The following is a 26,511-nucleotide window of genomic DNA, read 5'->3' on the forward strand; positions in this document are numbered from 1 at the left end:
AGTTGTTTCCAGGGGAGCTGCCGAGCAGCTGTTGCATTTGCCAATAGAACAGGGTTGTCTGTCACATTCTTCTGCTCATTGTGTTTATTTAACGGTATAATCATTTTTTGAATATGAAGCCTTCTGAAAATCTGAGGTGATTTATTGCCTTATAGACCTTGTGGGTGCAAAAAATATAGCTCTCCCCTCCTTTCTTCAGGTATTTAGCTATTCTCATCTCTAAACATTCAATGAATCAAAAAACACACTATTTTGTACTATTTGGGTCAAATTAATTTTATTATGCTCCATGATGAATTGCCACCAGTGCAACATCCTATTCACTGTACATTTCAAAAATTCACATACTAAACAAAATTTCAGTTGATAAATGGAAACTTGAATGATTGAAAGTCTTTATGAATCTCATACATACAATAAGTGGCTAGCTGATATTGTCTATCACGTAGCATTTTGATGCAAAAAGCCTCATGCTAGTTTGTTAAATGCTAAGGCTATTCAGACAATCATGTAATTGGAGTATATATGCGAGGCTTTCAGACAATATGCAGGGATAGTGAAGCTCAACACTTTTACAAAAACACTATCTTCTGCCCACAGTGCAAATGGTGAAGTGCTGAAACATGCAGCCATTACATCTTAGCGGATTAGTTTCAGTCTTCATGCCTGGACTGAACTATAGATCACCTATTTTAAACCAATTGTAATCCGGACTTTGTGCAACAAAAGAATATCCATTGTTTCCCTCCCCCCTACCCCCCACAGATCAAATGCCATCCTGGGCAAATGATAAACAGCTTTTTAAATTATATTTTCAATGTAAAAAATAAACAACCTGACATTCTCTTTCCAAAGTTCTTCAAATCTGAATCATTCTTAAAATGAATGTGTTTAAGAAAAATCTGGGGTTCTGAATTACTTTTTTTTCCATGAATATCCAAAAGGAAAATCTATTTGATATCATATATTAAAAAAAAAAAACACAACAACAAAAAACCTCCCCAAACCTAAGGTCTATTTTCCATGTGCACAAATTCCTAATTTCATTGGTTAGTGGTGTTCAGTCTCACCCACACTAGACTCACTTGAGCTCAAGCCACAATAAAAATCAAAGCAAGCAAAGGTTTCTAGCAGCAGAGGGCACTGTTAGTATTTGCAAGAAACAAAAAGTTTGGAGTTTTTCCCATGTGCTTAAATGACTCTTGCAAGGAAGTTAACATTCTCTGAATAACTTAACTTTTACTGCCCCACTTACTGCTTTCAGCAACAAAACCTTTTAAATTATTTCTTATGATAACTAGATGCATGATCACTAGAGATTACGTGATAACTGGATTAGAAATTCAAGCCACATCTTGCAGGACCAGCCTGTCAAGATCATGTCAATACTAGGGTTTGGTCAGTATGATTCTGGATAGCTTAAAATTTAGTTTGATATTGTGACTATAGTCTTGAAATACTTAAGATGCTTCTTTTTAATTAACTACATTCTGCATATGACTCAATCTGTGAAAAGCTGTGTATTATTAAATCTGATCATTTTCTAACTAAAATTTACTGTAGGTACAGTAGTGTTATAGGTATTACATACCCACTTTGGGGTACATCACTGTATTGTTGATATAGGGAACTCTAATTTAAAAAACCTTTCAGTATGCATAAAACGTGCGGGTTTGCAATAAAGTAAAGAAAAATCGATTTCTTTTTTTTCCTATTTTGTGTTCAGTTTCACATTTTAAGGCCTTAGATTTTTTAAAATTTACTCATTTTACATCTGACAAATACCTTGAGAAAATACCAATAAAATTTAGTAGAAATGTGTCAAAATTCTCAATTGTACATGTCATTTTTCTTCTTCTTCTGGATTTCTGTTTTAGTGTTTGAAATTTCATGAGCACCGTAAATCTATCCAGACTGTAAAATGATAGTACTTAATTACACTTTATTAATACACTAGTGTCCCAATTTTAAAAGTTAAATTTAACCCACATTATTGAAATAAGCATCAAACATAGCCCTTCAGGTCAGAAACACATAAAAACCGACCCCCAAATAAGTCAAACAACTGCTCCGACATCATGGAGACTTTAATCACAAGAAAAACGAAAGCCTTAAGCTTGCCGGCTGGCCAGGTGGATGCTGTTAAACGTGTCATAGCATAAACACGACCCCACAGTTTATGCCAGGTGCAGAAGGGCTCCTAGGAATCTGAGCTTTTAATGACCACTGCTGACTAACAGCAGACAATACTGCTATGTTTGTTCTAAGAGGTGGACTGATTTTTCACAACTATCATTTTGTAGTGATTTTATGTAAAACATATTGCTGAAACATGAGAAATTGCATCAGTGTAGGGATGTTCTGGGAACTGTGCAAATATACCAGCCTCAACATTCATATAGCTTTGTATTCAAAATGAAGGGGTTAAATAAACTGTCTGCATTGCTTAAAAAGAATGTAGTGCTAGACTAGATTTTTAATAAGAAAATTTAGATACAGAAAAAGTAGGGTATGAAAATAGTGTTTTTCCTTCTTGCATTATAACTAAATTACAATAAGGTTTTTGTCAGTCTCACATATTACATTTAAACTCCCTTATGGATGGAATAAACAATATTCACAAGTCAATTGAGCATCCTGATGTAAACTTGCACACAGTAACAGGGAGTAGCTTTTTAGAGGATTATGACAAACCTTTACAGATTAAATGAGGTATTGCACAGATTAATTAAAAAAAAGCAAAAGGCAACAAAAATATACAGCAAATTGGTAGAACATTTACATGATAATTTTACAGAATCCATAGACAGAAAGTAGTGTTTAGTATTTCATCTTAAAAAATATATATATATAATATATATATTGATCAATCATCCCATTCATCATCATCCTCAAAATCCTCTTCCTCATCTTCATCCTCATCTTCATCTAGAAGTACAAAAAAAATTATTAAGATGAACACATTTACATGGGTTTAAATAACAGCCTACTTCCTCTCTGGCCATAAAAATATGTCTACAAAGCCTTCCTTAATCTCGGCACTTGGTCCAAACTATCTAGCATTTGTTTTGTATATGTATTCCGTATATGTGTATAAATATACCTGATGTCTGTCTGTTTCCTGAATACACTACTAGTTCCTTGATGCCAGAGAGTCACATCCTTGTTGCATCGCCAGTTCTCATCAGCAACTGGAACCTAGTATTTAACAAATGCGAACTGACTGAATAAATGCTTACTGACCGATGATGGCTGATTTTAGTACTAGGGGCATCTGGCATCTGTCAAATCACCTTTTTTTTTTTAAAGCTATTTAACAAATCATTGCAATTAAGTCAATGATAATGTTATTCTAGGAAACATAATTTTTAAAAAATTGGCCAAAGAGAGGTTTAAAAATTTGCTTTGGATAGTAACTGTATCAATAGGTAAAGATTTAAGGATTTTCCTAATGAAATGGAAAACACTTTAATTCTCCAGGAGTGTATACTGCCTTGTAGTTTCATAAAACTTTTAAAAGGAGGCATTTAGGAAAAATATATCATTTGGTAAAGACCAGAGTAAGATCAGTAATGTGGGGATTTTTATGAAATAATCACGTATGATGATCTGATTCAGGAAATCATTAATTAATAAGAACTCAGTGTGGGGTAAATGGCATTTGTTATAAAAACTAATGGGAAGACATACCAAATAAAACACATCAAAGTTCTTGTCCTCAAGGAATTTATAGTACTATTTCCTTCCATTCTGAAAGCTGGCTGGTTGAGAAATTACTATATAAAATTACTAAGCAAGCATTTATATTTTAAATTGTATACAGAATCCAATGCAGAAAAGCACCTAGTAGCATGACTAGGTGATTGAAATTGGAATATTACAATTGTGTTCATCATCTTTTAAGGTGAACTCTAATGAAAAATATCTCAGAATAATTAAATATGGAATTCATGACTGAACTCTTTAATAATTTAATTTGGCATTTTTCAGTGGTCAACAAGCTAAGCTATGGTTTTGGCCCTTTTTACAGGAGAAAGCCTGCTATTTCCTAGAAACTCTACTTTGTGGATATGTAACATATGAACATAATAATAAATGATAACATTTATATTTGATTTTTAACTCCTTTACATCTGTTTTGTACAGCTCTGAGCTGTGTGTAAGTATATGTACACAACTTATGTTAATGGTCTTTTGATCATTCATTCTATCATACCATGTTGCCATCTATGCACTAGAAGATATATTTCATAACTTTAAATATGATACAAATACTGAGAGTAAGCCTAATTTTTATCTCTTTAACAATTTATGACAAAATTTTTCTGATATGTTCAAGTTTCTCATACTATTTCCTGATATTTTTACAACTAACTGTTCCTGCATGCGACATGTACAAAATGGAGTGACAGTTAAGTAGTTTAATAAATTGTACTACAATCATATGATCAATATCAATAAGTACTGAAATAATTCGTTTGACTTTTATTTCCCTATATCTTATTCTAAAGTAATTCTCAGAGAGATGGAAGATTTACATACTCTATTTAGGGTAACATAAATTAGGGTATGTTTAGTTTCTGGTCAATTCTCTCAGCTGGAGGGTTACTGCTGCCACAAAATAATTGTCCCACAGTGCATACAAATTATAATGTACGAAAACACAGAAATATAGAGCGTATGCAGCTACAAGGCCTGTCACACTGGCACATTCTTGAATCCCTCCCTCACAATGAATATCTGTGACTACGGCTTCCAGGTGTCCTCACCCCTGAGAACACCAGGCTATAGCTCTAGGCATGCAGGCAGTGAGCTGGTGATACAGACCCAAGAGCCCACATCACCAGAACTGGTACATACAAATCAAGAGATAGTTTTAAGCACACGTACACAATTATGTAGGTAATTAAGTTCACAGAAATCATACCTGAAGAATGAATGGCTTTGCTCCTTTTCTGCATTACTTCCATTAATGCACCTACAATTCCTGAGGTGGGTGCAGGTGTAGGGGGCACAGAATCTTGGCCATCAGATACCTTTGAAAAAGAAAAACAAAATAAAAGGATATATAAATATATGTAAACCATAACAAAGAGCTTTTATATCCTGGGAATGTCTTGCAAGACTTTTTCTTGTTTTTTAACATGGAAACAATGAGATAGGACTAAATGAACAAGATCCTTGAGATGTTTAGAAATATTCTTTTTGGGACAGCTAGGTGGCTCAGAGGATAGAGTGCCAGACCTGGAGAGAAGAGGCCTTGGGTTCAAATCAGACTGCAAACACTTTCTAGTTGTGTTTCCCTGAACAAGTGAAAGCTTTTATTGTTCTGCCTTGGAACCAACACACCATACTGATTGTAAGACAGCAGATCAGGGTTTTTAAAAAAAGTATTCTCTTTAACTCTGATTTAAGTTAAACATATATGCTTCTCTATTTATAACATATACTCAATGCAATTTGGGAAGAACGTCTATTGTCACCTGGTTGCACTTAATTAGACGTTCAACAATCCAAATGACATACGAATAAAGTTCTTTTACCTAATGAACTCAACAGCATTTTAATACCAATATTCTACTCACTGTTGAATAGTTGTGAGTCATGGAATGTTAATAGTCTTAGAAGAATGAAAAATTAGTATCATACGAAGGTTAATGGAGAGGTGCATGTGAGCAGATTAAAATAAAGAGCTTTGAAAAAAAATAGTATATAGGGCATGATAAGGAAATGTATGTGTTGTGCTGGTGAATGGCTCTTATGTTCCACTAGCATCCTTGAGATTTTGGAATAAAATAGACCCAGTATCACTGGGAGGACCTCCTGTGTCAAACTTTTGGGAAGGGATGTACCAAAGTCACATAGGCTAGGGAGGTAGAGATCTGTATCAAAGCTATCTGTATCAATGTACGACCATGTCAATGAAGTCACAACTCCATTTCAGTATGAGTAAACATTCTTTTCTAAGGAAAAAGAAATTGCAAAAAATCAGAATATATTGGTATTCTATCTAACTATACTTTCCCTCAAAAACTAATTTAATAAGTTTAACTCAAGTAAACAGGCTGTGAATCAAAAGAATTTTAAGAATCAGAATGGCCCTCAGCCATCACTTAGTACTTAGTACACTACTCCTTCCCAAGGCTGCCCATTATGCTTTTGGATATCCCTAATTTGTTAGCAATCTTTTATTTACTATTGGTTCCAGTCTTGCCCTCTGGAACGAAGCAGAGATAGTCTTCCCTTTTCTCTATGAGGGCTGTTCAAATACTTAGTTAGTTAGAGTGTCATCTCATACCTTCTGCTCTCTGGGATAAACATCCCATGTTTTTTCAACCAATTTGCCAGGTTTATCGCCTTTCACTTATTCTCTAACTTATCAATGCTCTTATCAAAATGTGGCACTAAGAACTGTATACAATATTCTACATGGAGGAAATGCAGAGTACAGAATAAAACTATTATTTCCTTAGTTCTGAAAATGAAGCCTCTGATATTTTTGACTTGCAGTAAGCTTGCAGTCCACTAAAATCACTGGATCTTTTTTGGAAGAACTCAATCTTTACCAGATAAATTTCAGCTTCATATTTTTAAGGAAATACAATAGGTTGGGCATGGAAAAAGAATAACTGTTTATCTTTGCAGAGCTTGAACAAGAGAGTTATAAGCTGCTATATATTAAATACTGAAAGAAGAAAAATGTATTCCTTCATTTATTAAATACCTGTATGCATATGGCTAAATTTGGGAGCATTTTACGAAGTAAATTCAAACATATATGTGAGCAAGCTTTTTCATACTTTCTATTAAATTTTTTAGATTATTTGTATTTTAAGTTATCTACAATATATTAATTAATAAGCCAATAATTGCTGCTAAAATAACATTATGTACATAACTAAAATATAATTTATATTCATAAATATGAAAATAAACCACCATACCAACCTCAGCACAAGAATCCATTTTCTTTCAAGGACTCGGAGGGTGGGGTGGGATATCAATATTTAATTAATCAATCCTTTCGATATTAGTTCTTTCCCATCCCTATTGTTTTATATTATTTGTCTAAGTACAAGGCCATTTCTCTCTAGTAGGACAGTTCTCTGGGGTCAGCAACTATACCCTTTATCTCTCTTGTGTTTGTAGTACCTAGAATTGTATTCGGTATAAAACAGTTACTGAGAAATGTTCAGTGAATTGAACTGCTCTTAATTTTTTAATGAGACAAAAAGATAAACCGAGGGAGAATAAGCTACTTCTTTGAAAAGGCAGAAAATGCTAGAGCTGGATAGGCTCTGAAGTGAATGAACTAGTGACAAGAGGTACCCACCTTTCTCTATCATATTAGGGTTATAAAGTGCTATCCTGATATCCTATGAGAATGATCACATATGCAAAGTTACTAGAAACTGAAGCTCAAAGAAAACAAATATAAATAACTTCATAGGTTTTAAAGAGTTATATAAGTTCATTCTGTTGTTAAATAATTTGTCTATGGCCACTTGTCAGGCTCAGATCTCGGGTTCTCTGCGTTCCTGGTTCCCCAGTTCAGCACTCTTTCCATTAGACCAGCTTGTCTCTTTTGCTCTTGTTACAATCTGTTTTTCACAAGGATTTTGGTCATTCTTGGCCATTTAACTATAATCTAAAGTTCTTTAACTTTTATCGAATCATCCTCCAAAAGTTTCCACTGGATAATCAGCAAACATTCTTTTTATTAGCTGTGTGATCAGAAATTATCTAAGACACATTTTACAGGATTTGCTAGGAGGAAAGTTCATAAGCTCATACAGGCCATAAAATAAGTATGATAAAATGTACACATATACTGAAAAATACAGAGAAACAAGGGTAGATGCATATTCATTTCCCCCTACATACACAGACTCAGCAATTGCCATGAACTAAAATATTAATTCACAATTAAGGAAAAAATGTTTGAAAATATTAAACAACTTCCCAATATAGAAAAAAATTAATACACATTAAATTAAGCCACTTGGGGAACCATTGTCATTTTTAAAGCATTAATAACTTTGTGAAGAATAAAGCAATTCCTGAGAATGCCTACCCCAAATTTAGACTACTGTTAGTCTAGAACAGTGTTTCACAAACTGGAGGAGTTTCTCAAGAAGTTATATATAGTGGCACTTTAGAAGGTCCAAACAAATTTGGAGCTGTTAGTGGCATAGCCATGGCAGATAGAACTCTCTGGGCTATGTGCAGAATTGTGATGAGAGCATCAAAGGATACTTCTTAAGGGAAGCTAGGTGATACACCAGAGAGAGCACTTTGCTTGGAATTAAAAAACCCTGAATTTAAATCCAAACTTGGATACTTACTAGTTGTGTGACTCAGGGTAAGTCACTTAATCTATTTTCCTTATTGGCAAAATGGGGATGATAACAGGATTTACTTACCAGAGTTACTGTGATCAAATGAGATAATAATTATAAAAAGTACTTACCATAGTGTCTGGCACAGAGTAGGTGCCATATAAGTGCTAGCTGTCATTACTATTGAATTGTAATTATTATCGAGGAGGACATAAAGTCATGGCCCGATTCAATCTGAAGCCAAGATGTTCCCCAAACTTGTGTTAGTATAATGATGCTCAAACATTTTCATTATTTTCATATTCATATATTCAAATTATTTTCATTATTCATAATTTCTTGGTGTGTCTGGAGGGCTCCCAGAATCTTCCACCCTTTTAATGGTTTAAATTAACATACTAAACAATTTCCTAATAGTGTTTTTTATGAGAAAGTAACTTTTTATGAAATGCATTTCAGAACAAAAGCTTAACAATATAAAAATGATCTATGACTTATAATGCAAAATTAAAAGAACTTTGATACTTACAGACTTCAGCTGAATACCTTGTCGTATCTGGTCTAAAAGTGCATCCCTTCCAGAGCAGGACACTGGACGACTGTTCTGTTCTACTTTCTTTAGCTGGGCACCCTCCCTGATTTGATCTAGGAGAGCTGCTTTGTTTCCCACAGGAGCCACAAGTTGGTGATCCCCATCAGAGGATGGCCCAGGAGGAGGAGGAGGCCCAGGTGGAGGGGGAGGTGGTGGGGGGGGAGGGGGAGGTGCTGCTGACCCAGGGACTGATAGGGGAGGTGGTGGCGGGGGTGGGCCTGAAGGTGCTGAAGATGGATGGACTGGAGGAGGAGGAGGGTACATCCTATTTGGAGGTGGTGGTGGGACAGTAACACCTGGCCTAGAGGGAGGGGGTGGTGGTGGAGCTGCTGTGGGAGCTCTAGAAGGGGGTGGGGGTGGAGCTCCTCGTCCTCTAGCAGGGGGAGGAGGAGGTCCTGAGCTATGAGGAGGTGGTGGGGGAGGAGGAGGGCCGCCCCTTGATGGTGGTGGTGGTGGTGGTGGTGCTAAAATAAACACAAAAAAAGAAGGAAAAAAATGTTTATAAACATATTGAAAAGTCCTTTCATTCAACATGCACTTCAAAACAAAAACAACAACAAAAAAGGGCCTCTGCATCTTTTTTTTTTTTTACAGATATCACTGTCCTAAGGAAGATTCTTTAAAAGTCTATTCTGCCTGATCTTAAGGACTACTTTTTTTAATGTCAAAGGAACTAGAGTATAGGAATTTTAAAAAGGAATGATTTAAAAAAACTTTTATAAACAAGTCTAAAACTGAAGTATTAATTATAGGAAACATTTTGGTCACTGGTAAAAAATCTGCAGCAGAATAGAAAGCAATCTACTTCTCTTTTTTTAAAGCATCTAAATAATTTGATTTCTTAAAACAGTCATTTTGCATTTCATAATTAAATGTCAAATTATGTCAAATATCAGTATTTATTTATATCTATACCAATTCAAGCTATAATACTAAAAGTTGTTATGCTTAAATGTCCCCCCTAATTTTTCACTAAAATTCTGACTTTTTCTCTATTGTTCTACATTTCTATAATCAATAATTCTAATAGTTTTATAAGAGTTTGTCCACTGAAACTTCTCTTTTCCTGTGTGAACAAAGGTTATGATGAATTTAAGGAATTAACACAATTCAAATTAATATAGTTTGCATATAACAAAACCAAGTAAAATTCTTCCAAAACCCATCTATTAAAATTAGATTAGTCACACCTTATTATCATAGATCGAGAACTGGAAAGGACTTCAGAGTCCATTTAGTCTGTACTTTATAGATGGGAAAACTCAGGCACAAGACCTCTAGCTCCAAAGGCCCTGCTTTTCTTCTACTATAATATGATTCTTCCCATTCTATTAAATCATGTAATAAAAAGAAAACTGAGTCTAAGTAGATACAGAAAATCAAGTGCAGTAGAATCCCTTCAGAGAGCATTAAAAAGGGAAAAGAGGACATAAGCCTATGAAATGAGGCTTTTATGTTTTAAGGGACATTATGTGACTCATAGTAAATCCATATTCATGTATTAATTGGCTAATTCTGAGCCTCTACAGAATCTAATAAAAAAAAAGTTGCTTAATAGAAAGACCTAGTATCCAAATATCTTTGTGAGAGAAATGAAGCCATGAGAAAATTACATAGCAATTATTTCCCTCCTAATCCCCATTATACTCATGCATTTAAATAACTTTAAGAAAAATATTACAATTTCAATGAATGCGACCATAAAATTAATATTTTATGAGGAAGCCCTAGACATCCCATATTATTTTTTATTGACATGAAATTGCCAATAGTATAAAAGCTCATATCTTACCTGGCACATTGCATTATGATATGAATATAATTTGATTAACAGTAATGCTACTGTACCACAGATAAGTAACATTAATAAAGATTCCTATTGAAATACATATTTCAACCCCCTCCACTCCTCAATTTATTTTATTTGATCCACTGTAAGCAGAAAATACAGGCCATTTCATTAATAAGTACAAGATGAGTTAATCCAAGATTCCTGGTATACCATAAAATCTTTCTTAAAAAAGAAAGTTTACCTTTATGGTCAAAGTATGGACCTCAATAATATTGTCAAAGTAGGTCCTGATGTACTAGCATTTACAGACAACCCTGTCTGTTCATTAGTTTATTACAAAATGCTGAATTAAAAAAAATTATAAAAAAAAGTCTCTAGGGCTGGTTACCCTGTGAAAGGTTATTGCTGATGTATGAAAATTGTTTTTCTTAATTCATCTTAACTTTAAAAAAAAAAAGCACATTAAACCCATAGAGAGAACTAAGATACTTTCAAATAGAACACTAAAATGAGTACAAAATATTATGGTCTCTACTTTTTAACCTCTGGTGTGGAAGAGAGAAGTATACATCTGGGTTAGAGGTTAGTTTGTTGTTCTATGTTATATGTCTGGATGCTGGTACTTTTTCTTACTCCCCTATCTGATGGGAATGGTTTACTAACGGAAATTTCCAAATATATCTTTTTTTCACCTAAAAGGGAAAAAAGCATAGAGCCGAGTTTATGTCTATTGGACTGGAAGAGTAGAACTATGCCAACTAATCTTATTTCTAAAAATGTCAGATCATTCTGTTTTGTGTTAAAATATTTCAAAAAAAATGTAGAATACATTTGTCTCAAGATGGCCTTTCTGTTTCATTAAAGATAAGAATCAATTCAAACTGATCAATTTGCCAGAAATTTGTACGTTCTCCCTTTGAAAACTAGAGAAAAGCAGTTCTTCCTTTTACCCCTATTTTATTAAAACAAACAAAACCTGGCTGGCTCATGTACATTAGGAAACAGAAAAAAATATTTTATGATACTTGGCTTCCTATTACTACTCAAATAAACATAGAATCAGAGTTTAGAAGAATCTTAATTTTATATTAAATATCACTGAAACTATCAGTAGCATTCAGCACATAGAGCACAATTTCATAATACTCTAATAAGCATTAGTTTGGGGTATCAAAAAGGCACATCAACCTTTGCATCAGGATTTACTTAATATTAGGGTACATGTACTATTTAGTTAAACTTCCATTAAGTTTTCTTAGGCCTAACTGATCATACTCATACAAATTTAAATCATTTTTAGTCACATAAAAAGTCTGTAAGACAATGAAGTCCATCTTTTAAAGGACTAACTAATGTTTCTAAATACTTTCTTCTAGAATGCAATTTATTCCTAAATATTTTACATATATATGTTTTAAACATAGCATATCTCCACAGTTATGAAAACTTTGTTCTTAAAAGTGCATTTACTTGCTACTCAAGTTGAATTATAAATGAGAAAACAAACTGACTAGAAAAATTGTAAGCAGAGTAGAACAAAACCCCCAAACACACATGCCATTCACCAATATAAACAATGTTAAAGAACTGCTGGCATGAGGTTAATCATTTTTGCATGCAAGAGAAGTCTGCTAATCAAAAATTACATACCACCAAGAGAAAGGCTGACTGCCTTATGGATTTTCAAAACTGTACCACTAAAAGAAAGAGAGTCACCTTGTATACCAAAAACTGATGTACCTCAGATTTTAAAACAAAGAAAATATATGAAATGAAAAGCAAATTAAAAATAAACAAAATATTTTTTATCATTAAGCTTTAATAAAATGCAAGATTGAAGACAGCTAGGAAAAATGCTTTCCAAAAACAATATCCCTGGAAGAAATAAAGAGTGAAAATACTTAAAGATAAAGTCCATTCAATATCATGATAGGGACTTAACCATAGGAATTCTCCAAATGGTTCCTCTAACCCTTACTTAAAGAAATGTAATATACTAGAATTATTATTTAAATACTCAAAATAACATGTAAACAGTAAAACACATGCAATGACAGAAATATTGTTAGAATTAGAGATAACACAAGCAAAATTATTCATTTTCATGCACAGTAAAGATTGGCATTTTTAGAACAATACAATTACTTTCATTAGAATTTCAGAGATGTATAAATGTAAGTATACTTTGTATAAGTTAAGTAAATAATGCTGAATGAATGTGAAGGGTTAACTCTAAATATAATGAAGTATGCAAATACTTTAAAGTATTTACTGATTGATAGATTAACTGAGAATTCTAATTTTTTCCCTCTAAACAGTAACTTCAGTTTGGAAATCTATGGAGCCACTGGCCCAAGTAGAGAATAAAAACAACTGAATAAAAACCAGATCTGGGAAAGTGATGATGAACATTGTCTTTTGAAGGACAAACAAACCAGAGCATGCATATTTTAGTGACATTAGGTGAAGAAATAGCCCAGATACATACCACTCCACTGTGGTGGACCTATAGAACAGATTATTTTATAAGTGGCTTAACTCTAAACAAATTCAGACACTAAAAAAAAAAAAGTTGGGAATAATTTGAATACTTTTTGAAATCCTATACTTATAAACCATTTTTAAACAATATTTCCATTCAATAATTTTAAATTATTCTTAATAAAAATGTTACAAACTGCTAATTTCTTTTTAATTTGCTTTTTCTTTGAAAAAGATTTGAATTTTGTTCTATGTTACTTATATTCCTTGAAAACATTTTCCCAACAAAATATAAATGAGGCTTTTGTTTTTTTTAAGTTGGGGCAAAGGGGAGTGAAATTCTTAAAAACAAACTTATTTTCTTCATAAGATCTTTCTATGATTTCTAAAGGCTCTGTATTGGGCTTAAACCTATTTTTCAAACATATTTTGCCTGTTTGCAAAGATAATTCAATTGAGACAATGTGTTTACTTTTTATGCCTAACAAAGTCTTTGGAAAATATTGCTAATAAGTAAATGTTTGGTAATAACATTATTCAGTTGTTTTTAGTCATTTCTGATTGTACATGACTCCATTTGGGGTTTTTTTGGGCAAAGATACTGTAGTGGTTTACCATTTCTTTTTCCAGCTCATTTTTACAGATGAGGAAGCTGAGGCCAACAGGATTGTCCAGGGCCACATAGCTAGTATGTGTCTGAAGTTAGATTTGAACTCAGTAAGATATGTCTTCCCAACTCTAGGGCTGGCACTATCCAATATGCCATGCAGCTGCCCTTAGTAATAAAGTAACAGTAATAATAAAAGTGAAATCTGGCCTCAGACACTCCTAGCTGTGTGACACTGGGCAAGTCACTTAATCCCCACTGCCTAGCTCTTATTGGTCTTCTGCTTTAGAACCAAAACACAGTGAAGTATGGGTTAAAAAATAATAATAAGAGTGAAGTCATAACTCTCAGTTGATGAAAATATTAGTATAGAAGAGTAATAGTGACAATTCAAAACTTATTTAAAAACAATTTACTGAGTCCCTTACAAATATACTGCTAATACACATTCAAAGCCCAGTTTAATTGTGAGGACAAGGGGGAATGAGGCAGTATAAGCAGCCAGAACTTTCCATAATCTACAAAGCACACTAATAATCAAAGGTTGAATGCAACTACTTCTAGAAATGACAGTAATGTTGACTTGAAACTACGGATTTAGAGTGATTCAGAAGTCATCTAAGTCAAAAATATATCTCAAAAAGAATCTCCCCCAAACCCCAATAAGTAGTCATCCTACCTCTGCTTTAAGGTTTTTAATGGGAAGAAGAGGAGCTTACAACCTTCAGTAACCCATTCAACTTTTGGATGACTGTTCCTTATACTGAACCCAAACAAACATGCCCTTTTATAATTTCCATTCATTTCTCCTAATTCTGCCTTCTGAGACCAACAAACAAAAAAAAGTTAAATTCCTCTTCTATATCTCTTAACCTCCATGAGTTGTGTTCTTTCAACTATAAAATGGGGAAAAGAAGACCTATCTTTCATCAGAATTGTTTATCTTTGTATGGTCTTGAGTTTCCCATCTCTCTTGGACTGATTTTTCTCTACTGGATTTGAGATCACAGGATCCTACCCATCCTTTCTCCAAACCTTCTGAAATTCATCCTCCCAAACTCTAAGATACATCAGATTATGCCTGGATTCCAAAATGTAGTTAACTTCTCCTTTCAAGGTTGAGGAGAAGGGGAAAGGTGGAGGGGAATGGAGGGAAGAAGAGAGAGTATCAACTGATGTCCCAGAAGAAAAAATCAACTGATGTCCAGAAATGAATGTCTTCTATCATTACTACAATGTCTGTGTGCCAGTCCTTTCTTTCTGATACATAGTAAGCACTTAATGAATGCTGCTTATTTGAGCATGCCAGGCCTATGCAATTTCCCAAAGCCATCCATTCTTTCTGTTTGGAAATATCACTTGTTTCTGCATCTGTTTATCTATTATCAAACCCTTAATCTCTCTCTTATAATCAATACTGTGTATTGGTTCCAAGGCAAAAGAGCAGTAAGAACTAGGTAATAGGGTTTAAGTGACTTGCCCAGGGTCACACACAGCTAGGAAGTGTATGAGGCAAGATTTGAACCTAGGATGACCTCCAGTGTCTAGGCCTGTTATCCATTAATCTTCAACTTAATGTCCTATATTGTGATTTCCACCTCTGATTTCTGAGTCTTTAAAAAAATGTATCTTAATATTTAATGCTACTTCACATATAACTCATATTTCTGCATAATTATCCAAGGTCACAGATTTTACTGATGGATTCTTTCTCTAAATTTGTATACTTCTCTACTTCTTTTTAAAAACAATACAATGATTTATTCTCTATGATATTTATCTTGGTATATATGGATAGTCTTCATCTTGTTTTCTTTTTAGTTTAAATCCCACTGAATTATATTTGCAAGAATCCAAGGAAATGCAATCTTGTCTATCCTTACATACCCATTACCCCTTTAGCAGAAATCTATCACTTCTTTATTGTAGGTCATGGTTCAGAAATTCAAGTCTGGTTCTCAGGTAACACCTCTTTAATCATCTATTCACTTCTCAGATCTTCTCCTCCCTCTTAAAGTTCTTGTTTTTTGACGGGCAACAATCAAAATGCAACTTTAGTAACCCTGGGGCAGAGGTTCAAAACATTTTTTGTGTGTATCATATATAGCCTCTCAAAATAATGTTTTAAATGTGTAAAATAAAATGAGCAGGACTATAAAGGGAACAAATTATAAAGAAATATATTAACATACATTCACTGGTGCCAAATTAAGAATTCCTACTTTAAGGCGTTAAGTTTCTTGTCTGGAATTTGGTAATATTTAGTAATTTACTGTAGATTCCTTCTGCTCATATCAATCTCATGAACAAGTGAACCACCAAAAGTATGTGGTAGTTATCTGGTTTGACAAGTTCTTGGTCATATCTTGAATATATGACCCAAAGAAAGGAAAACTGCCTACTGTTAACATAAAGTTGGGAAAAGTTGTCTCAGTATTCCTCAACAGAGTCACTATTTTGAAGAAGGCAAAGCAGGGAGAAGCATGTGGAGTCAGGAAGAACTGGGTATGAATCCTGCTTCAGATGCTTCCCACTTGTATATCAATCCACTTAACTTCTCTGATCTTCAGTTCTCTCACCTATAAAAATGAGGATAATAACAGCCCCATACCTCCCTGAATGATCATAGGGATCTAGTAAGATGATATATGTAAAGCACTTTGTAAATCTTAAGGCATTAATAATAGTTGCTGTTATTGTCTACACACTGCCTGGATTACCTCTCTCCCATCCCCATATATGGACCAACATGATTATTTCCTGGGGAAAATGGAGTTGCTTTTTCTTTGGGAGCAGGTTATTCCTCTAAAGGAAGAGTTTCATATTTAGTTCTGAGTTCTGAGAATTTGGCATTTTTTTCTTTTTTAAAAAACCCTTACCTTGTCTTAAAATCAATACTGGGTATTGGTTATAAGGCAGAAGAGTGGTAAGAGCTAGGTAATGGGGTTAAGTAACTTGCACATGGTCACACAGTTAGGAAGTGTCTGGAGTCATATTTGAACCCAGGACCTCCTGTCTGTGGGTCTGACTCTCAATCCACTGAGCTACTCAGCTGCCCCCAAATTTGGCATATTTTTCCCTCTTCTGTTACATTTTTCTACCATCCATTAGCTTGACACAAGTCAGGATTCCCCTTCTGCCTCTTGAAGGCCTCTTTGTTTTCATCTTGAAACTCATTTTCAATTTTATAAAAGGAACATTTCATTCCTTCTGAAGATCTGGAGAAGGTTTCTCTATCCTTAGGAGTGCTTATCCTGAGGTTTGTGAACCAATTTTCTTTTAAAGTTGATAAATGTATTTCAATACAGTTGGTTTCCTTTGTAATCCTATTTTTTATTTCATATATTTAAAAATGTTATTCAGAGAAAGTATCTAAATTCTTTACCAGACTGAAAAAGGGGTCCACAACACAAAAATAGTTAAGAATCTCTGCTCTAGGTATTCTGAGGGGGAGAAGAGCCTGTACTTTTAGTATACATTAGTTAGTTGTTACCTGACTATGAAAGAAATACTCCACATACTCTCTGCAGACCATTGCAAAACACCTTGATCTCTTCCATACGCATCAGATAAATTCCCCAGAGGAGATACTGTAACAAAATGTCTGTGGGACTAGTCAACTCTAAAGTTGTCATTCTCCTCACATTAAACCTGTTAGGTACAATGAACTTCTTTTTCGCTTGCCTTTTTAAATTTAGCTTTCTTTCTTTTTTTTTAATCCTCTTTCCTTTTTCTTCTTTTCCTTTAGCATGAACCTCTCCAAAATGCATTTAGGAACTATCCCAGGCTCTATAAGCACTAACTTTGCACTTATTAGCATAACCAGTGAAACTAGTATCTTGATGATACTGAGATATCAAGAATAGAGATAACAGGGTTAAAATCCACAAGAAATCCAAAAATCTTATTTTTTAATCAAAAGACAGGTATCTCTGCCTAGAGAATTTTTAAAGACAGATAATTCTTTTCTGGCTCTTTTTTTCCCTCCCTGGTGTTTTAACCTAAAAAAAGTTAAAAAACACTGCAGAAACTAAAACCAGATAAGTAGAAGGAATGAAGAAGCTAAACAGGCACATTTGAGTAAGTAGCTATATGAATAATTTGATAACTTAGAGTTACAAATATTTATGGAAAAAAGTACTATTAAGAAAAATGGACATATAAGATAGTCTGAGAAAATCCCTGAGCTCTAAAAGGTAGTTAGGTTTCTTTAAATTCCTAAGTATATATAATAAAAAAATGTTCCATGACTAATTAGAACAAATCCTTTCATTAGGAAAATTAACATCTAAAATTGTTTTAATTTTTACTATTATTTCTGAAAGTTAATGACTAATCATTAATAAGTTACTGGCAATTTTTTAAATTCAGATTTATGGTTGTATTTGAATTTTATATTGTATTTGAATATATATAAAAACCAAAATTTTATTCTATAAAATAGCTAAAACATCAACCCTTGGATTTCCAGTTTTAATTAAAACCAGAAATGTAAGATTTCTCAGTATTTTTCATAATGGGTGGCTACTATATGAAATGTCATGCCTCCGCCACTCTAATTTTGTGTATCTAATACAAAAGGTGGTTATTTTAGAACACATGGGCAGTCTTTAATAACGATTACTCAAATTCAACAGAGCAAACAGAAATTCTGCCAAGTTAGAAATAAAAAATTACCTTGCCTTCGTAGTTCATTTTTAACAGCTTCCACACCTCCTGTTTTTTCAATAAAATCATATATAACTTTTGATGTTTCTTTGTCTTTAAGTTGTGCCTCTGAGATTCCACACATGTCAAAGAGATTCTTTAATTCTGGATCTAAGTTATTCAGCTATGAAAGATAAAACAAAGGCCAATTACAAAAGGTATTCCTCATTTATATATCTACATTCAAAATGTGCAATTTTAAAAAGCAGTATTAAATCAACTTTACTTCATTCTCATTTACTAAATAACTATTTTTGTAAAGGACAATTATACACTTATGGTACTTTATTGTTACTGATTTGTGGATTTAGAAATCTCCAATACTCTATTCTGTTACATCCTGAATTAGGATTAGTATGTAGCAAAACTATTACCTTGAAAAACAGAACCAATTTTAAAAAATTTAGCTTCAAAAGTTTTTTATGAAACAAAATATTTATATTCTCATTATCAGATTTAGTCATCTCCAAAATAACTAACATATCATCTGTGGTAATAGGCAACACAAATAGTTTACCTTACTGAAATATATGAAAACCTACAATCTTTTTAAACAATAATTTCGGTATCACAGGTAACACAGCCTCCCCCCCACAAGACCCTCCAAACAAACAAACCAAAAAAAAAAAACCCACAGCCAAAAAAAGTAGCAAAAGGAGAAACATAGAGATTAGATAATTCTCTCACCAGCTAGCTAATCACCTTCAGAATATGAAAATTGGTTTATATTAGTAATTTAGTATGCATTCCATGAAAATGACAGCTTATATACTAAAATGAACTTGTATCATTATAGCCATCTTATAGTCATACCTAGTGAAAAGCACCCTGGCCTAGGAATTCTTTGTGCTTCAGTCTCCTCACTTATAAAACTATTGTTTTAGAATAGCAATTAGAAGGAACACAAAGTCTGCAATGTAATCAATGATGCAGATTACAATTAATTCATGCCTATAGAGAAGAAATAATTTTCCTTTGTTGATTTTCTAAAATTCTGGATTTTGCTGTACAACAGTGGTAGGCCCAAGAATTATAATATCATTTTTATTTTTGAGAAATGAAAACAATGTAAGATAGAAGCAATTAATCAACATTTTATAACACATTCAAAAATGGCAACTTTTCCTTTAACCAATTTAACTTAATGTGGGAAGGGGAAAACAAATTAAAAGGGCTAATCTCATTAAAAAAAAACAACACCTAAATTCATGGCATAATGGTTCCAGAATATTTAGAATAAAAAAGCTTTATGGCTTGAAAAGACACTTACATCAAAACCTGTATTAGGATCCCAACCAACATGTCCAATATGCCTAAAAGGTTAGGGAAAATAGTAGAAAATGGGGAAAAAAAATTACAAAGTTTACAAATTACAAATGCATGTTTTAAATGGAAAATAATACACATTTTGGATTTGTCCTACAGCTTTCAAACATTTATGGCATTGAATATCACAACATAGTGAAAAGCACCTGGCCTAGGAATTCTTTGTAGTCTCCCCACTTATAAAATTATGAAACCAAAGGAGTTAGAAGGGACCATCACAAGGTCTGCAAATTCAGTCTCTACTCTGAGACCCAATCCTATGAGTAACAGGCACTGGAACTTTGACCTGCTTCATTTCCAACCTCAGCTTGATTGAACCATACTTACACAATTCAGTGACAGGCCATTTTCTATCACCTGCTTTACTTTCAGGAGGCCCATAACATTAATACATAATATACATCATTAATTTAGTCCAATTCAGATCAAAACTCCTGAGCTCAAAATATCCATCAGCCTTATGAAAAGCAGGGAATTATAGGTGGCCTGACAAGGATAATAATACTTTTCTTATCTATTTTATTGGGTTACTCTGAATTTTAGTGATGTAATTTACACGAATTATAAGACATTATTATTATTATTACTATTATTCTTTTATATCTCACTCTAGCTTCTAAGGGCTATTATTATACCTTTTACCACATTTTACTTCTTAGTGGGAGAAGGAAGAGTAGCATTTCAATCTCCTATACTCTAATAGGCAAAATAAATTTTGCTTAAAATATTTCTTCTCGAGAGAAAAATAAAATTCTGGAGAAGAAAATGCAAGAATCTTAGGCTCTCTAAATGGGTTGAAAGTCCTTAAAAATAAATAAAACAGAAGTTGAAACATTATTAAGAAGAATGAGCTTTCTCAGATCACTCCAAATCTCCTAAAATTTCAAACCAACATAAGCAGTAGCCATATCAAACTGGTCCAAACTACCAGAAATACTAAAGATAATTTTCTTACTGAAAATTGCTAGGTGTTCCAATATCTGCTTTAGTCAATCTTTTCTTTTTTGTTTTTCCTTTTTTCTTTTCTTTGGTGTGGGAAATGTTGTTGACTTGTGAACCATAAAATCTATTTGTTGTGATTTCTGGATTTTTAATGTCAACAGTAGCCATTGGTAAATTTGGACCTGGAAAAGGAAGGGGAGAGAAAAAAAGGACATGAAAATAACTACAGTGAAACATCAACTCTACCAATCAGTGAAATGTTCTTAAATTTTAAATCAAATATTTTTTATTTTTCTCTTGCCTTTAATAATGTTATTCAATAGTTTTCTGTATTTAAAATAACACAAACATGACACCCACACACACGTGTATTTATACAAGGTGTCCCAAAAGTCTTAGTGTAATCTTAATCTATGAAGTTTAAAGCTGCATTTAAAACTTTTGAGGCACTGTCCTTTTCCTATATGTATAGGTATATATGTATATACATGTTTATATAGATACATAAATGCAAATGTGTATCTTTACAATGCATGTCATAATTATATTTACATATGTAACATGTATGTACAAAGGAAATTAAAGAAATAAAATGCCAGTCCAATTTAAAAAAATAAAATTTTTGTCACTACTAAAATGGTCTGTGACAAGTACATTTCTAAGGACTGACCAAAAAAAAAAAAAACCAAAAAACAATGATGAGAATTTAATAATTATTTATCTAAAATATTAAAGACCATTACTGAATGGCCCTGATGCCTTTTAGATCCTCACACATAATTGAAACTGTGTCCTAGGGAATATCTAGGGCAGGGGTCCCCAAACTACGGCCCTCGGGCCACATGGGGGCCCCCTGAGGCCATGTATCTGGCCCCCACCACACATCAGGAAGGGGCACCTCTTTCATTGGTGGTCAGTGACAGGAGCACTCTATGTGGAGGTGCTGCAGAGTGCGGCGTTGCTCACGTACAGTACTAGTTCTGGTGACATAATCCTTTGCACGGTGCCTTGTTCTGAGAGTAACTGAAAGAGAACAAAGCGCCGCACAAAGGATTATGTGGCTGCACGATGGAAGATGTCAGCATGGTGAGCGGTGATCTGGAGGAGGGGATTCTGCACTATGTATACTGCTGCCTGGTACAGTGGTGGCAGTGAAGGGCCTGTGCAAGTTGTGACAGGCCCATCAAAGCCAGCACTGCAGCCTCTGCTATCCTAAACAATGGTATACAGATTTGTTCATAGTTTTTTTTTATAGTCCAGCCCTCCAACGGTCAGAAGGACAGTGAACTGGCGGCCCCCTGTGTAAAAAGTTTGGGGACCCCTGATATAGGGAAAGGGCGCTGTTGTTTCCTTCTAATAATTTTCCACATAACCATATCATAGGTTGATTGTTGAAGGGGACTAGAGGTCACCTAATCCAACTCCTCATTGAACAGATGAGATAATTAAGAGCCAAAGAAGCCTTGCTAAGTGACCTGTGCAAGGCTAGTTAGATAGCAAAAAAGCTAAGCCAGGATACACTGGGAAATATAAGTACATGCATTTTTTTTTAAATTGCCCCTACTTCGAACTTCCCTATTTATGTTCAAGAGAGCACAATTCTTCCAATCACTCAGATTCTTAATCTTGGAATCATTCTTTTTCAACTCCCATATTCACCTAGTTGTAAAATCTTGTCACCTTGCCTCTACCAAAACAGGTCTTTATTTCTCACTTGGATTATTTTAACAGCCACACAACCGATCACCTTGCTTATAGTCTTTCTCCTTTTCAATCCATTCTCAATACACCTGCCAAAATAAACTAGCTAAAGCACAGATTAGATTATGTCATTCTTCTGCTCAAAAATCTTTGGCGATTCCCTATTTCAACAGGACAAAATTATAAACCTTCAAATTCCTTTACAGGCTAGTCGCAGATTATGTTTCTAGACTCATTTCACACATTGTATAATACAGCCAAATTGTATTATTCATTTTCTTCCAAATTTGTTATTTCATTTTCTGCCTCCATATTTTTGTACAAGCTGTCCTGTATATTTGTATATTCTCTCTTCACTTCCTAAAATCCTTAGCTTTCATTAAAGAATGAAAACAGATATTCAGCATTTCCATATATCACCAACAAAGTTCTGCAAGAAAAACTAGTAAGTAGATACCCCATTTAAAGTAACCATAAGGAGCAGCTTGGTGGTTCATAGACTGAGAGCCAGCCTAGTGACGAGAGGTCCTGGGTTCAAATTTGGCCCTCCCATATACTCCCTGTGTGACCCTGGGCAAGTCATTTAACTCCCAATGTCTAGCTCTTACTATTCTGCCTTGGAATCAATACACAGTATTAATTCTAAGACAGAAGATAAGTATGAAAAACAACAACAATAACAACAAAAAGGACATAATAAAATACCTGGGAGTATACCTGCCAAAACAAATCCAGGAACTACATGAACATACAAATAAAATCAGATCTAAATAACTAGAGAAATATTGAATGGGCACAGCCAATAAAATAAAAATTATAATCCTACCTAAACTAATCTATTTATTCAATGCCATGCTGATTAAATTACTAAGAAATTATTTTATTGAACTAGAAAAAAACAACAAAACTCGTTTAAAAAAACAAATGGTCAAGAATATAAAAGAAATTAATGAAAAAAACAATGTAAAGGAAGGAGGTACAAGATTTTAAGCTATTATTATATGGCGATTATTATCAAAACTATCTGGTACTGGCTAAGAAATAGAAAGATGGACCAGTGGAACAGAACAGACATACAAGACAGAAAAGGAAAAGGTTATACTAATCTTGTGTTTCACAAATGTAAAAAATTCAAGTTTTTGAAAAAAGAATTCACTATTTGGTAAAAATTAGAAGAATATGGAACAAATTACATATTAGATTTATGGACAGAAGAATTTATAAATAAATCAGAGCTACTATTGAGAGATGTAAAGTGGATATGAATTTTAATGTTTTATACAAATAAAACCAATGTAGCAAAGATTAGAAGGAAAGCAGAAAATTGGGGGGAAATTTTTACAGACAATTTTTCTAATGAAGGTCTTATATCTTAAACATAGAGAACAGAGTCTCATTTATAAGAATACAAGTCATTCCCCAACTGAACAATGGTCAAAGTATATAAACAGGTAGTTTTAAGAAGAAGAAATAATATCTGTATTATTGATTAAAGAAAAGCAAATTAAAACAACTCAGAGATATCATCTCTTGCCTACCAAATTGGCTAAAATGATAAAAGGGCGAAAATAACAAATGTTGGAGAGGATATGTAAAATTGGGGACACTTAATACACCTGGTACAACTATGAACCGATGTAATCATTTTGGAGAGCATGGCATAGCTTTACATATACAAATATATATATCTGTCAAATGATGCCTTCTCTAGAATGGGGTGTAGAGGGAGGGAAACACTCCAGAATGTTAATGTCACAAAAACATTTTTTTTAAAGACTGAACTAAGATGCCTACTCCCAATGGAAATCTTTTCTGATCATCTCTTTAATTATCAGTGCACTATCCCTTCTTGTGCTTCTATGCATTATTATTATTATTATTATTATTATTATATTACCCCAAATAGAAAACATTAGCTCCTTGAGGACAGCTTCAATTCTACAAGGAGGGCAGTCCCCAGTGCCTTATGTTACAGGAGTTTAAAAAATGCTTCCTTATTCTTGTGATGTTAAGAGTATAAACATAGAATCATAGACTGCTAGAACTAAGAAGAATTTTAGCACTAACTAGTCCTTAAGTTCTAAAATTTAATAAATCTAATAACATGTAGAGATGATCATTAAAGGAATAAAAGAACTCTAGAGCATCCAGACCAGCACATGAAAGCTATTATCATTACCCCTAACTATACTCAGAACTCAGATCTCTGAAATTCCTTTCCCTTATTACAATCTACTAGTCATCCCTGTTTCCCTCCCTTCTGCTCTTTTTTTCCTCTCAGTTGTTACCAATTGTTCTTAGAACACAAAATATCACTTCTATGGCAGAAGAGTGGAAAGAGCTAGACAATTGGGGTTAAGTGACTTGTCCAGGTCACACAGCTGCCCCATGTCTTTCTCAAAACTTTTTCTCCCTCATTGACCTCTAGTCCCTCCATTCCATCCCTCTCAAGTCTCCCAATTTGTCACTTCTCACTTTTCTACCTTCAAAGTCTTTATTATTGACCAGTTAAACAACACATGACCCTTTGCTTGCCTCAATCATTCTTTCTTTACCTTCAATGTTATTTATCCACTGGTGTCTTTGATGCTGCCTATAAACATGCTAAAGGCTCTCTCCATTCTTCTTGCCTTTCGCACTGGATTCTGCCAGCTCACGGTATCATCTTGTTTTTCTTCCTCCTTTTACAAATTCTTAGAAAGGGACATCTACACCTGTTACCTCTATCTCCTTATTTCAATACCCTTGGAACATGGCTTCTGCCAGCTATTCCCCCCTCAAATGACCAATGACCTCACAAGTATAATCCAACGGCCTTTTCTCTCAGTTATTATTATACCTGACTTCTCTGCAACTGCTGACAAGCTCTATCTGTTCCTCCTGGATACACTCCCCTCTTGGCTTGTGAAAGTATCCCGTTTTCTCTTTGTTCTTTTAACTGTATGACTGTTCCTTATTAATTTCCTTTCCTAGATCATTAATCTTTTTGTAATTCACATGTCTTCCATCTATTAGCTTTTCTTCACTTACACACGCTCTACCCTAACTCAGCTTCTCATGGTCTTTCCTCTGTATTATTATAACCTATCTGGTCTCTACTCTCTAAACTACACTCCACATAACTGACAAACTGATATTCTTAAAACAAAGATCAGATCGTGTGACTTTCTTGCACAAAAAAAATCTCAGTGGCTCTGGATTACAACTAAGATAAAACATAAAATGCACAGCATGTCATTAAAAGTCTTGCCCAAGCTGGCTTCTAACTATCTCTCCAGTTTAATTTAGAATAATTTCCTTTAACGCACAAGGTTCCAGGTAAACTGGAATACGAGGTAGGCCTTATGTACTCCTGCACATAAGGCATTCCATCTGCTGCTTCTGTGTTACAAAGTTGGGTCCCCATGTCTGGAACATACTACTCCTTCATCTCTGCCTCTCAGAATTCTCCACTTCCTTCAGAGTTCAGCTCTGGTGCCCTCTCCTAACCTGGAGGCTTTTCCTGTCTTTCCCTCCAAGAATTACTTTGCATTTGTTTTATCTTTATTTGTTGAACTGAATTAAATTTGGAATCCTGTGCTCATATAGAGACACAGAATTATAGAAGAGAGTGACAAAAGTAAGAGATATCTAGAGGAAGATATTCAGATTTATGATAATCATGTCAAATAAAGAACTGAAGAAAATGGAAATGTTTGGATGGGAGAAGAGAAGATTTAAGGGGTACATAGCTGCTTCTTTTAAATATCTGAAGGGCTATCATATAGGAAAAGGAATTCCTTAGCACTTATTCTGCTTGGTACCAGAAAGTACAACTTAGAAGCAAATGTAAAAGTTAAAGTAAGGTAAATTCTGGATTAATACGAAGAATTTCCTGATAATTATGGCTCTCCCAAACTGAGGTAGGTTGGTTTAAGAGATAATGATTTTCTATGGGAAAAGTTTTTTTACACCAAGCTTTTTCTAACAAAGGCCTTATTTCTCTCAAATATACATAAGAATACAAGTTCTTCTCCAATTGCTA

The 26,511-nt window shown here is 33.9% G+C and overlaps 1 protein-coding gene across 2 annotated transcripts in view; it reads right to left on the reverse strand.

Annotated features, from left to right (window-relative positions):
- Positions 1-250: 250 nt before the first annotated feature.
- Positions 251-26,511, reverse strand: part of WASL (WASP like actin nucleation promoting factor) — a 99,491-nt gene continuing 73,230 nt past the window's right edge. The window contains exons 6-12 of one of the 2 annotated variants that reach the window (XM_007504238.2): positions 20,800-20,968; positions 19,789-19,831; positions 18,489-18,642; positions 13,212-13,229; positions 8,869-9,395; positions 4,928-5,036; positions 251-2,928 (exon numbers count right to left, since the gene is read on the reverse strand). In XM_007504238.2, the coding sequence (XP_007504300.2) occupies positions 2,867-2,928; positions 4,928-5,036; positions 8,869-9,395; positions 13,212-13,229; positions 18,489-18,642; positions 19,789-19,831; positions 20,800-20,968 (1,082 nt within the window). In that variant the 3' untranslated portion in view covers positions 251-2,866. The remainder of the gene's footprint in view (positions 2,929-4,927; positions 5,037-8,868; positions 9,396-13,211; positions 13,230-18,488; positions 18,643-19,788; positions 19,832-20,799; positions 20,969-26,511) is intronic. The other variant, XM_007504239.2, reaches the window with a different exon arrangement.

This window comes from Monodelphis domestica, chromosome 5 (genome assembly GCF_027887165.1).
Source record: "Monodelphis domestica isolate mMonDom1 chromosome 5, mMonDom1.pri, whole genome shotgun sequence".
Classification (NCBI taxonomy): Eukaryota; Metazoa; Chordata; class Mammalia; order Didelphimorphia; family Didelphidae; genus Monodelphis; species Monodelphis domestica.